The sequence below is a fragment of the Pongo abelii genome, chromosome 11 (assembly GCF_028885655.2).
Source record: "Pongo abelii isolate AG06213 chromosome 11, NHGRI_mPonAbe1-v2.0_pri, whole genome shotgun sequence".
Classification (NCBI taxonomy): domain Eukaryota; kingdom Metazoa; phylum Chordata; class Mammalia; order Primates; family Hominidae; genus Pongo; species Pongo abelii.
Window position 1 is genome coordinate 34,992,347 of NC_071996.2, and position 13,619 is coordinate 35,005,965.

At 45.0% G+C, this 13,619-nt stretch overlaps 1 protein-coding gene across 24 annotated transcripts in view; it reads right to left on the bottom strand.

The window, feature by feature from the left end:
* The window catches only part of NCKAP5 (NCK associated protein 5), a 993,533-nt gene that overhangs the window by 47,514 nt on the left and 932,400 nt on the right, over window positions 1–13,619 (bottom strand). For 20 of the 24 annotated variants that reach the window (XM_063712751.1, XM_054549292.2, XM_054549288.2 and 17 more), the window contains 2 exons: window positions 13,233–13,547; window positions 10,313–10,449 (listed from right to left, as the gene is read on the bottom strand). In XM_063712751.1, coding sequence (XP_063568821.1) covers window positions 10,313–10,449; window positions 13,233–13,547 — 452 coding nt within the window. Of the gene's footprint in view, window positions 1–7,127; window positions 7,261–10,312; window positions 10,450–13,232; window positions 13,548–13,619 lie in introns of all 24 variants that reach the window. The other 4 variants (XM_054549291.2, XM_063712752.1, XM_054549287.2 and 1 more) reach the window with 1 other exon arrangement.

Consider the following 13,619-nt stretch of genomic DNA (forward strand, 5'->3'; position numbering starts at 1 on the left):
CAGCATTGTGTGTTCAGGACATGCATAAACAACACATAAAGTATAAGCGAGGAAATGAAAAAAAGTGAGGCTGGAGAAGCAAGACCAAGGTGGGCTTTGTGAGCCTTGTAAGAGGAGGTGATTGGATTTAAAAAAAATGTTTAAGTAAAACAAAATTTAAAATGTGTCATTTAAAATATTTTAAACTTTATTTTGTGCAAGAAATATTATTTTAACAGAAATAACTCAGACCCTTATTACAGATATACCTTAAATCAGCATTAATAAATATGGCTTCTGAGTCGACATTCATTTATTCAATACGCAGATTTTTATCGAGTATCAAGTTTTATGCTAGGTCTGACTGCTGAGGAAACACTTGACTTGGTCCTTTTCCTGAAAGGGCACAAAGATCCAAATCATTTTAGATTCTATTAAGTAAATTTAACTCTGAACCTTAAGCAAGTTACTGTTAGCTGGGTGGTGCTCAGTTTCCTCATCTATAAAATCAGACAAAATGTCTATTTATAAAGTTCTCATGAGAAATACATAAGAGAAACTTAGGAGGCAAAACATCTCGCCCTTAACAATAGACCATTGTAGGAGTAGTTATATTGGATCCAATAGGCTGAAACTGGAATGTTTTGGCTGTGCAGTATTAAGAGTACAAATGAGTTCAGTGAAGAATAAGCACAGAATAGACTCCACAGAAACGTGGCAGAGGCAAGAGATGCAACCAAGTGGGCCTCTGAGATGAGAGCATTTCCATGCTAATGCGGGGACTTAATTCTGTATTGCCTTACCGCTCCTGCTAAGAGTCCAACAAGCATGAGGTTCCTAGGTTCTGGTCTCAGATCCTCCCAGCATAGCTCCAGGGCAAAAGGACAACTGGGACCTCTCCTTGCTCTTGAAGTTGTTGTTTTCAAAACCACTCTACTGAGGTATAATTGACAGACAAAAAGCTGTACATATTTAATGCGTACCTTGGTGATTTTGGAGAGATATATGTACCTAGGAGAGTGGATGGACAACCCTCGAAAAGTTCCTAGCAAAGGAACAGCATGACAGGCTTTTGCATTTCAGGGAGGGCACTTCGGTGGCAGTGAGGATGATGCATTTAAGGGGCACGAGACTGGTAGCAAATTGACAGGGTCTAGGGACAAAGTGAGGCAGCAGGCTGCGTGAGTCAGATGGGGGCCAAGGCCGAGGCAGTGCTGGGGTGAGTGGGACAGAGGCAGACCTGAAAAGCCTCTAAGAGGGGAGGCAGCATGCCTTGGGATGGCCAGAGCATGGACGGTGAGAGGGGAAGAGTCCAGGGCGACTCCTTGCTTCATAGTTTGTACTCCTACAAGGATGGCGAGACATTCAGTGAAGACAGAGAACCTGGGAGGCAGAGCAGATTTCTAGAGGAAAAAAGAGAGGTTTCCATTTGGATGTTTCCTCTTGGGGCGTCTGGCAGGGCTGGTGATTGGTGACACACAGCCAGGTAGATGAAACAGAAGCTTGGGAGAGCTGGCTTCACTAGGATTGTTATTTTACTTTTTACCAGCCAGGTCCAGTGGGTCCAGATGAGACTCCCCTTTCTCCCTTCATCCGGAGATTGGGACCACACTAGGTCTTGCCCACTTCCTACAACTGGCTTGCTCGCTCCTTCACCTTTACACTGTTGTCCCTGCACATGCCTTCTCTGAGGACTTGCCTGCTAGAAAAGGGCAGGAAAGTTTGTCATGCCCAACTTGGCAAATTAGAGGGGGTAGCTCTGTGAACAAAGCCACATTACTTCTGTCTACTACTTCACCCGCTGGGCCACCTATCCAGCTCCTAAATCCTGCTCCCCCCACTGACTCTGCTAACAACTAGACTTTCTAAACATTTTTCAGAGTAAAGCTAAAGAAACCAACTTTGAAAGAAAAGTTGTGTATTTATTTCAGTGTGTTCTGAACCCAGACGCAGGATTTTAGAAAGTAGACTTCTTTGGCCACATTCAGTGTGATGCAAACAAAGCAAGTGGGCCCCTAAAACGAGGGAATGTGGAGCCACAGCCCACTCTGTTTTGAAGGGTGGGTTCCAAGTCATGCTGTGACCAGCAGGGTGAGCAGCTACGGAAGGAGCCGGGGCCAATGGGAGTGGGTGGTGGGAGGGCACAGGAGACAGGCAGCAGCCTCTGTAAGCTTCCTGGAAGCTATGGAGGACCGACTGCCACTATCAAATGTCCTCTCCTGCCTAAGGGAAATTCCAGGGAACCAGCTGGGCAGTGGCTCACCCTGTAATCCCAGCACTTTGGGAGGCCAAGGCAGGAGGATCACCTAAGGTCAGGAGTTCAAGACCAGCCTGGCCAACATAATGAAACTCCATCTCTACCAAAAAAATACAAAAATTAGCTGAGTGTGGTGGGAGGCACCTGTAATCTCAGCTACTCAGGAGGCTGAAGCAGGAGAATTGCTTGAACCCAGGAGATGGAAGTTGTAGTGAGCCAAGATCGTGCCACTGCACTCCATCCAGCCTGGGTACACAGTGAGACTCCATCTCAAAAAAAAAAAAAAAAAAAAAAAAAACTGGGCGCAGTGGCTCATGCCTGTATTCCCAGCACTTTGGGAGGCTGAGGTGGGCAGATCACGAGGTCAGGAGTTCAAGACCAGCTTGGCCAATATGGCGAAACCCCGTCTCTACTAAAAATACAAAAATTAGCTGGACGTGGTGGTGGGTGCCTGTAATCCCAGCTACTCCGGAGGCTGAGGCAGGAGAATCGCTTCAACCCAAGAGGCGGAGGTTGCAGTGAGCCGAGATTGTGCCACTGCACTCCAGCCTGGGTGACAGAACAAGACTCCATCTTGGAAAACAAAAGAAAAAAACAATGAAATTTCAGGGAACCAAGGAGAAAGGGTGTGTTTGAAAAGGGCAGCTATCTTGGCAAACATCCAATAAGGCTTCACGATCTACTGGTGAATTCCATCCTGCAGGTTAGGGACCTCTATTAAGAGCCTTGTTATTTCAAAAGGGACTCCAGGGGTGGGACGGCCAATCTCCCTTTCACAGGCACGTGCGACGAAAGCAAGGAAACACTGACTCGGGGGGAATAAAATCTCCATCAGACACTCAAGGCACGTCCTCCTGTTATTGTTTTTCTCCTGTTTCTATTTTCTTTTTATACAACCTTTGCCAACATTTAGAAAGTTAATGGTGCTGCATCCATCCTTTAATGCCCCTTCCTAGGGTTATTGGAAGCCAGCACACACCCACAGTCATGCCAGCTGTCTGCATAGAACATTTTCCCTTCCTGGCAGCACTGCCACAGCTGGGGCTGACCTGTGGCTGTCAGGGTGTGCGAGGACAGATCTCTGGCAACACATCCTCTTTCAAAGGCAGGTCGCAGACACCTTGGTGAAGGGAAAGACTGTCTTGCTGTTTACGCTGCTTCTAGGACCTCACCACCTTCTCCCAAGAAGCTAAAGCAATAGAATAAAATAAAGATGTTCGTTTTCAAAGAGGGGTTTGCTCTGGTTGGAGGAAATTGGATAAGCAAAGTAAGTTGACAGAGAAAAATATTCAGGCTGGGACTCACTTCATTTTGCAGAATGATTTAAAAAAAACTTCAAGCAGTAAGTTTACTGTTCATCATTAGGTCATCCAAAGCCACAACCTAATGCGGATTCTTGATTGTCTTGCACAACTCATGTAGACAGGCCTATGATGCTGAAACATGGGCCCTAAGGTAAGTGCACTCATACCCAGGTACTCACTCATTTGGAGTCAGCAAATTTGTTTTAAATCTTGTCTCCTTTTTCAGGACACTTAGACCATCCTCCCCCTCCATTCCTACTTCTCCTGTCTACACTGGAACCCCACTGGCAGAGGAAGGGGCAGAACAGAACTGAAGATTGCTTGCCTCTTTTTAGTAACAAGCAACAGAGAGAATCATGAGTCTCCTCCTTGACATACCTCCCTCACTTGGCTTCTAAGACGCCACGATCCCCAGCCCTCCTCTTCCTTCACTGGGTCTTCCTCTTCTCTGTGACTGAGATAAGGTGGGCGGACCTAGTCTTCTCTTGGGCTACACTCCCTCCCTTCCTCATCGCATTTGGACACACAGCTTCAAATGCGGTTGATGTGCTGATGACACTCAAATTTACATGAGCCGCAGACTCTCCCAGCCTCCCACCTAACCCACCACTTCCACTTGCAGGCTTAATGGGCCCCCAAATCTAGCATGTCCACGCAGAACTCCCATTTCACTTGGCAGAAGGCAAGGGCAAATCCAGCCTTTCTAAGAGCCAAAGCTTGGAGTCATCCTTGACCCTACTTTTTTTCCAGTATAACAGTCAATTGTATTATGTTTTTTGCTGTTGCTGTTTTTGTTTTGAGACGGCGTCTTGCTGTGTCACCCAGGCTGGACTGCAGTGGTGCAACCACGGCTCACTGTAGCCTCAACTTCCAGGGCTCAAGCAATCCTCCCACCTTCCCCTCCCGAGTAGCTGGAACCACAGGTACGTGCCACCACATCCACTACACCCGTCTTATTTAAAAAAAAAAAATTGTAAAGACAGGTTCTCACTACGTTGCCCAGGCTGGTCTCCAACTCCTGGCCTTAAGTTATTCTCTTGCCTTACCATCCCGAAGTGCTGGGATTACAGGCATGAGCCACCATGCCTGGCCTGAACCAGGTGGTATTTTTTTTTTTTTTTTTGAGACAGAGTCTCGCTCTGTCGGCCAGGCTGGAGTGCAGTGGCGTGATCTTGGCTCACTGCAACCTCCACCTCCCGGGTTCAAGCCATTCTCCTGCCTCAGAGTAGCTGAGACTACAGGCCTCCAGAGTAGCTGGGACTACAGGCGCCTGTTACCACGCCAGGCTAATTTTTGTATTTTTAGTAGAGACGGGGTTTCACCGTGTTAGCCAGGTTGGTCTCGAACTCCTGACCTTGTGATCCACTTGGCTCGGCCTCCCAAAGCGCTGGGATTACAGGCGTGAACCACTGCACCCGGCCGTCAGGTGGTATTTTTAATTAGATTTGGAATCTGACCGTTCTCACTCCCTGTGTTGTATGAGCCACATGCGACTATATTTACATTAAAATTAATTAAAATTTCAAATAAAAGAGAAAAGAAGGAATGGCCCAAATGAGAACTCTTAGGAAAACTGGAGCACAAATTAAATTAAAAAATTCAGTCTCTTACTTGCACTGGATGTGTTTCAGGTGCTTAACAGCCATATGTACAGACATAGAGCATTTCCATTGTTGAGGGAGGTCACTTAGCCAGTGCTGGTCATTGTGTGGAGTGCAACCACCCTGGTCTAAGCTATCAATATCTCTTGCCTGGATGCCTGTAACAGTCTCTTAGTTGATCCTGCTTCTTCAGTTTTCTCAATACAGCAGCCAGAGGCATCCTTTTTAAACTTTGCACGTCATGCCACTCCTGGGCTTTAAGTCATCCAGATTCCCTCTCAGAGTAGTGGTTAGTCCTCAGAAAGGCATACAGGGTTCCAGGAGTTCTGGCCCCTTCTCATTTGGCCTCATCCATCGGGTTGCTCTCTCTGCAGCAACATGCAAGCCTCCTGCTACTCCTGGGCTCCAGAGCTTGCTCTGCCTCAAGTCTACCACATTGGCCCTTCCCTCTACTGGGAGTGCCCTTCCTGGCTCACTCACTCTCTTGTTTCAGCTCTCTCTGCTCAGAAGTCGCTTTCTTAGTGAGGCTCCTTCTGACTATTCCACTTCAGTTTCAACTTCTCCTCCAACTGCCAGCACTCTCACTCTCCCTTTCTCTGCCTGACTTTGTCTTTTCTGTAGCACTCATCTCCTATGAAAGAACTATATACATTTACTTGTTTATGATGTCTATTGTTTACTATCTGGCAGGGATCTTTGTCCATTTACTCACTGCTGGAAAACTGGCTCAGAGGAAGCTTTCAACAAATGCTTGTTCAATAATGAATGGAGAACGTTCGAGAGTTGAAAGGGGCCCTGGAAACTGTTCTTGGGTGTGTGGCTGAGGGTTGGTGAGGTGAGGCTATTCCCTGAGGACTCACAATGAGCTCAAGGGAAGAGTGTGGATTAGCAGCCGGCATCATTCTAGGCATCTTCATTGGGGAAGCTCCATGACAATGAATTCCCCTTCCCCTTCATCTGTCACAGTTAGAGGGACACCAATGAACCACAAAGAGTCAACAGGGACAACAACCAACTAAAACATCAGGGGTATTCACCATTTTCTTCTTGGTAAACCTTCGCATGATTCAACCATCAATCCTACCTCTCTGATAACTTATAAGAAGCAAGGGACAAAGTGGTGATTCAGATTAATGAGCTCTTCTTACATGTTACTCTAACCTTCCCTCCCCCAATGCAAATACCAAGATTCTCTGAAAACTGGAAACACACATGGCTACTAGATTATGTTTTTTCCTAAACATACGAAACTTGTTTTAAAAAAATAAAATTATGGTTTCATTACATAGTTTATAAATTAGTATTTGAGAAAAAAGTTGATTAGTAGGAAAAGAATAGCTTTCCATTGCATCATTACAATATTTCTGACAATCCAGAATGAATTAGAAGAAAAGCAGAGCCCAGATCACATTTTGTGTTAGGGATTCGTCTGTTCTCTTGTATCTGAAAGGAAGTACCATCTGAAAAGACATAGTTTTAAATGCCTAGGGATAATGATTTTTCTACTGCCAGTTCTGGCTCAAAGAAAAAGATAGTGAGGGAACTTCAACCTCACAAACAGACCTGTTCATAATGGCACAGCTAACAGGTCCAGGGCTACACAGCATGATGTTGGCAGAGAGTCTGGAAAACTCCATCCATGGCTCACTGGATGATTTAACTTGCCAGAGTATATAATTAAGAACAAAGTTATCTTTATAGTCATTCCTTCATTATTGAGATAACTCAATTGGAGGCTGTTTTAGAGATGCTGGATTCAGAAATAAAATCCTTACAGACTGCACTGCAATGTCACGAAGATTACACCAGAAAACAAATGGATGCGCATAGACAATCTTCTGTACGTACCAGAAAATTAGATCTCAGGAGAGACACGAAGAAAAAACATAAAATCAAAGAGGGTGGGGGCCGAGCACAGTGAAAGGTATAATCAGTGGCTTCCCAGAGAGAGGAACCTGCAGGGCCAGCAAGTTTGCTGGTTGTTACCTGGGGCAGCGCTCTTCAGTGCTTTCACTAACTGTCCCCTTCCAGCTCCAAAACCATTATCTCCATAGTCCAGGTCACTGTCACTATTACTGCCACCGCTGGCAGAGTACATACACATTCTGGGTGCCTTGTCCTAAATGAGTAATATGAGACTGTTAAGATAATTCATACATATCAAAATGGGGCAGAGCATCCTGTGAGGATGCGACACAGTTCACATTTGGCTGTAAATGTGCGCACAGAATTCCATTCCCACTGCCCAGCCCACCGCTCACCCAAGAGCAACTCTGGTTTGTCGTTTTTTCTGCCTCCTGAGGAGCTGATGCTGTCTACTCAATTACCAGAGCTGCAGAAATAGGCCTGCAATAATGAAGCTGTCGACGGCACTCTGCCATTGTCCCAGGCTCAGGAAGGTCCCCACGGTTACCTGGTCTGCATTTTGTACACTTCTTTATAGGGTCTTATTTTTCTCAAGTACCTATTATGAGCTGCTGTTCCAAGCCTAATGGCTTATTTATTTAACTGATCTCATCGTTGCCTTCCAAGTATCAGAAGGTAATAAAACAATCAACCTTGGGAACAAAAGAATAAATGTTTGCCTAATTTATAATTTTCTTTCAGTTCCCAAAAGGACAGTAGCCTTTAGAAAAGCAAGCAATTGCTGACTCCATGTAATCCTCGAATCTGCTGACAGTTCATGGTCTGAGGGACCCAGTTTCCCCTCTTGCTCACATGCACACATCACCTGACCCCATCCCCTAAGGATGTCACTGGTGTGGCAATGATGCTGTATTCAGAAATTGCTGAGGCGGTTGACGCTGTATGAACAGTATTCCCCTCTGTGCACATAAGCAGAATACTGGATCCAGGAGTGCAACTCCTGTGTGTTGAATCGAGGTTATTTGGGGCCCTTTTTTCCATTTGTAGAATGTCCTGTTAGAGCCTATTATTCCCCCCTAAGCCAGATAGTTCCGATAAAGATGCATTAGATGGGTCTCTGAAGTTTGTTTAGAAGGGTGTCTTTTGGTTGGGGATTGTAAAAACACATTTTAGGATGTAAACTCGCTTATCTGGGGTTATAAATTCAAGCACTCATTTCCTTTACTCCTTCATTCATTTACTTAGTCACCCATCCATTCAACAGTGTTTACTAAGTACCTACTCTGTGCTAAGCAGTATGCTAGGTTCTAGGGGTGGGGGTGGAGAGCTTAGTACTGGAGATACCAGTAGTCTAGCAAGGACTAAGTCCACGAAGAAAGACAAGTCTACTGACTGCAGTTCTGGGGAACCTGTGTCCAGAGCTCCAAAAGGACCCAGTCCAGTCTGCACATGATGAGGTACATCGTTTCATAGCTCCATTCAACAAATGCTAACTGAACCAGGCATCGTGCCAGGTACTAGAAATATAAAGCTAATTCCTGCTTGAAACTTTCCCCATCTGGCAGTCAACAAAGCAGGGTTCTGAGTTTCAAGGATTTCCAGTGCATGGGGCTGGTGCAGGACGATGAGGAAGGGAATCCTAGAGAGGTGTGTCCATTGGTGGATGTATATCTTATGTGAGGAGTGCAGGTCCCCTCTGGGTCAGCAAGAGTAACTTTTTTTTTCGTTTTTACTTTCTTGGAATTATTCAAACTCCTTTGCCATCAACACCAACTGTTGTTCCTGAACTGGTTTTCTGCTCTCCAACTCTGGGTGTCTGTCATGATTTTCTCAATTTTACAGCTCTCAATTTTCTCAATTTGCCGGTTTCCCAATCCTCCCAAAGCCAGCGCAGAGTCCTTTGGAACAGTGGCAGCAATGCTCTGTGCAAAGTGTGTTCCATGGATCAGAGGCATCAGCATCACCTGGGGATTTGTTAGAAATGTGTACACCTCACTCTGTATATGCCAAATCAGACACAAGTCTATGTGGGCAACAAGATTGTAGCCCTTCAGGTGGTTCTGATGCCTGCTGTGGTTTGGGAGGCACTGATCTGGAGGAGCCCTAACATTTTGTGTTTGACTTAAGGCATGGCAGAATACATGGTTTCCTTCTTTGCCTCTCAGACCCACGTCCTGAGAAGGCAGCCATCCCAGGTGCTGCCCTGGACTTCAGAGGGCCCAGTTCCAGTCTCGGCTCCACAGTAACTTTCCCTGGGACCCTGAACATGGTCCAGCAGGACTTTAGCATTCTCCACTGGAAATTGAGTCTGTGGGCCCGGAGGATCTGCTCCCCTACTTGTCCATGGTCCCCTTCCATACTGAGGCAGATGCTCAAGGCTGAAAGGTGGTTTGGCCACAATGAGTGAGGGGGACTTCAGATGTGGGTGAATCTGGGTATCTCATCATCATAGTTGGGCAGAAACTCTAGTAAAAATAGCAACCAGGGCTCTTGATACCAGACCTGGGAAAGCCAAGGGCAGCAGAAGTGGGAAGGGCCAAGGAGGGGCCAGGAAGTTCTGGAAAATGAACCATTTGTCTTCCTCCACCTTTCTCACCACCAGGCACCAGGGTAGATGCTGCAGTGGGCCAGCCCCAGGACGAGTGGTGAAATGGCAAATAGGCTGACCATGGTCAGAGTAACCTGCTGGAAAGGGTAAACAGGAGGGGGTACCACATAACCCCCACTAGGGATGAGCAAGGAGTCCCTGAGCCAGACACCCATAGCCACCCATCAGGAGTTCTGTGTGTGTCATCTCAGGGCAGATGAAGAACCCACTGCAAAAATGAAACTCAGGGCTCACGGATCCTAGCAAGTCATTTGACCACACCGAGCTTCTGATTAGCCATCCTTAAAAGCAATAGAATTAGACCTGCTTTCCCTGTTTCATAAGAACAAAGTAAAGGTTAAAATAACTACTGAGATACTGAAAAAATAGAAAAAACATCATTCCAATGGCGCCCACATGGCTTGGGAGAGTGAATGCTTGTCCCACAATATCTAACCAGGGGAGCGCATCCATACCCAAGAATCTGGGTGCATTTCAGAAGCACTTTGATTTCTTCAGAATAAAAGTGTCCCAAGAACCCACAGTATTCCTTAATAAGGCAGGGAAAAAGATGAACCCTAGACCTTGGTTTATATTCAGTAAACCAACAGCAAATTTCATTTAAAGTGAAATCTATCATAAAAGTGTTTCTAGGGTACACTTTTTACAATCAGGACCAACAGGTGGATGGCACCCTTCACCTCTCCCGACCCCTCACCTGGGTCCCGGTGGCAGCATCTTCACTCCCCCAGTCTGGAAGCGGCTGGCTTGCCATTGGGTCTTCAGCATATCCGAATGACGAGCACGTCTGAGGCCTTGGCTCTGCTTCATTCTGCTTTTGGGAACTGACTTTTCCTAAATGAGGACACATACGGGGAATCACACATCAGCTTTCATCAACATTTTACAAGTTTAGGGAAGGAGGTGGGGGAGACATTCAGAAATAATAAAAAAGGTCCAAATACAGTGAAAGCTGGGCTTCCTGCCACTCTGTCCCACTGTAGTCTGTGCTGCCCAAAACATCTGCATAATTATGCATACACATCTATAGAAGCCCCTTTTCAAGACCCCGAGGCGAACTGTTCTTAGACTACTTTTCTACAAAATGTTGAAAGACTTTACAGGTTAGAAAGGGTTCAGCAGGCAAACCATTTAGGAAACACTAAAGTTATTCTTCAAATAATGTTATTCATCGAACAACAATCAAGTTTCTTTTTTGGAGGACTTCCCAGAGTCTTCAGTGTGCCAATGGGCATTAGCGTAGTTTCCGAAGAGAGGATTTGAATTTGCAGGCTTCCTCAAACACAGGGAACCCAGATTTTCCTAAAATACTTATTAAGGTCATTTTGAATAGTGTGGATTGGGAAGCTTTGCTTGGAGCCCTTAAACATCTCTCAGGGCAGTACTTTTCAAGCTTTAATGTACATATGGATCAGCTGAGCTTTTGTTCACGTGCATGCTGATTCAGTAGGTATGGGGTGGGCTCTGAAAGTCTGCAGTTCTGACAAGCTCCCAGGTGATGCTGATGATGCTGGCCCATGGACCACATTGAGTAGCAAGGGCGTAATTAGCAGAGAACAATTAAAGAGAGTTTCCCCATTACCCATGAAAGTAGATTAACCTGCATAGTGTATGCCTTTGTCATGCCAGAATGGAGAATTGCTGTCATTATCCTCCAACCTCAGTGATTATAAGCAAGACATGCTGTGACAGCCTCTCCAGAGCATTTTGTTTGTGAGGGGAAGCTAAGAACTGTGTTTTCATCAGCACTGTGAGTTTTGTATAGTGACTTCCATTTTTTATATAGGGATAAGAAAAATAACTAATTAGAATGTACACATTAAACAGGCAGTGACTGCTCAAAACGGAGGTATAATCTCATTTTCTTTTTGTTCCAGCTAGTCCTCATTCCCTAATTTTTAACATGAGTAACAGATGGACACAGAAAAGAGAAGCATTGGAAAGTAGCCCCTGCTTCTGGACCACAGATAACATGTTGAGACAGGAAAGTTCAGGATGGGTGACAAAAATTTCCTACAGTGTGTTCACCTCACTCTCTACCATATACTACCTTTTTACAACTCTTCATTGTAATTTAATTAAGATAGAACCCAAAGCCAGGTGTGGTGGCTCCTGACTAATCCCAGCACTTTGGGAGGCCAAGGCAGGCACATCACCTGAGGTCAGGAGTTCAAGACCAGCCTGGCCAACATGATGAAACCCCATCTCTACTAAAAATACAAAAAATTAGCCAGGTGTGGTGGCACATGACTGTAATTCCAGCTACTCAGGAGGCAGAGGCAAGAGACTCAGTTGAATCCAGGAAGTGGAGGTTGTGGTGAGCCAAGATTGCACCATTGCACTCCAGCCTGGGCGACGGAGTGAGACTCCATCTCGAAACATAAACAAAAACAAAAAAGACAGAATGCTTAGATACCTGGTGCAGTGGATATTAGCAGCAAGACCCGAACAATCTCCTTCTGATCCCTTATGAAGCAATTCAAGACATGCGGTTTCTATTCAATTTGTTATAATGACAGTGTTTAATCATGGAGTCTACGGCAGCCGCCGCTGAATTGAGGTCACACATGTGACTATTCAGGCATGGAGTACACAATCTATAACTAAGATTTTGCCCCTGAATCTCTGGAGGCTGCGTCATTAATTAACAACACATTTATTTCAAAAATAATATGCATTACAGTCTTTAAAAATGTCGCCTTGACTTGGAATGAGCAGAAGTTTGTGATGCAACATTCGTGGCAATGGGTATTCCTATATAAAGGAAGAACTCAGCCATGGGAACAGCCCAATCACATTTATTCAAAGATTTATAATTAAAAGTCTCCTTTTCTAATTTCTCAGAAGCCTATAGCATAATCTCCACTTGCAGCTCCTTTCTAATCATCAACTCATACATGAAAGTGATCGATTTAAAGTTTTAGTTCCAATGCTTATGCATGTTGTAAAAGCAACATAAGACATACAAGTTAAAAATAATTTAGTGTCATCCTGGGCTGCAATAAATATTTTTAATTGGGAGGGAACAATGAAAAAATGGTGACCCTTAGCCTAGCCCTGTCTTTCATCATGAAAGCCTGTTTCAACTGACTGCCACGAAAGATAGTGCTTCTCAATGGGAAGGCTCACTCTATTCTATTGCAATTAGTGCACGATCTACTGCTGATTTATCAAACTATGTCTTTTATAGTTCAACATATAAATATATTTTAACCGGATAGGCATACATCAGAATATGTACGTTTCTGGTTAGAAGGCAAGCAACCTTGTAGTTAAATTTATATTTTGGGCTGAAATTGGTCTATATTCAGAGTTAAGTTTTATAGGATAAAACCTCACGAATGTATGTTGCATGGCTTTTTTCTTAATCAGTTCATATATCCATATACCAGTACTTGCATGTCTGTTTCCTTATATGTGTGCATACTGCTTAATGTAATACTATGATTAGATGTTGTCTTATACACATTGTTTTGCTTGTTGGTGAAGGACATGAAGGAATTTTCACATATCTACACTTTTATCAGGCAGGTCACTGACTTACTCATCTCCTGGTGAAAAGTTTTCCTTTTTTTGTCAGCAAGCATGTTATTAAGGGTGGGAAATTGGCATTTTACCTGAGGAAGCTGGTTTGGGGAGGCGGCTTTGAAGAAGCCGCATCCCTCTGGCGGTCATGACAGGGTCGGATGTGGAATGAACAATGGCGCTATCTGCAGGGCGCTGGCCGTCTGTGGAGGAAGGCACTTCACGTTCAAGGGTTTGGGCTCTCATGGAAGAAACCACAGGAAGGGCTGACTGGAGAGGCAGGAGAGGCTCAGAGTCCTCTGGGGAGTCTGGCTGGCATAGGTACCGTCCCGTCGAGCGATTTCCCGAGTCTGGGAGTGGGAAGGTTCCTATCCCACTGTCCAATGTTCTCATCTGGCAGTTGGATTCTGAGATAGAGAGACAGAGAGAGAAAGGATTAGAGAAGGCTCACATAAAAGGATAAAAGAATCATGGAAATT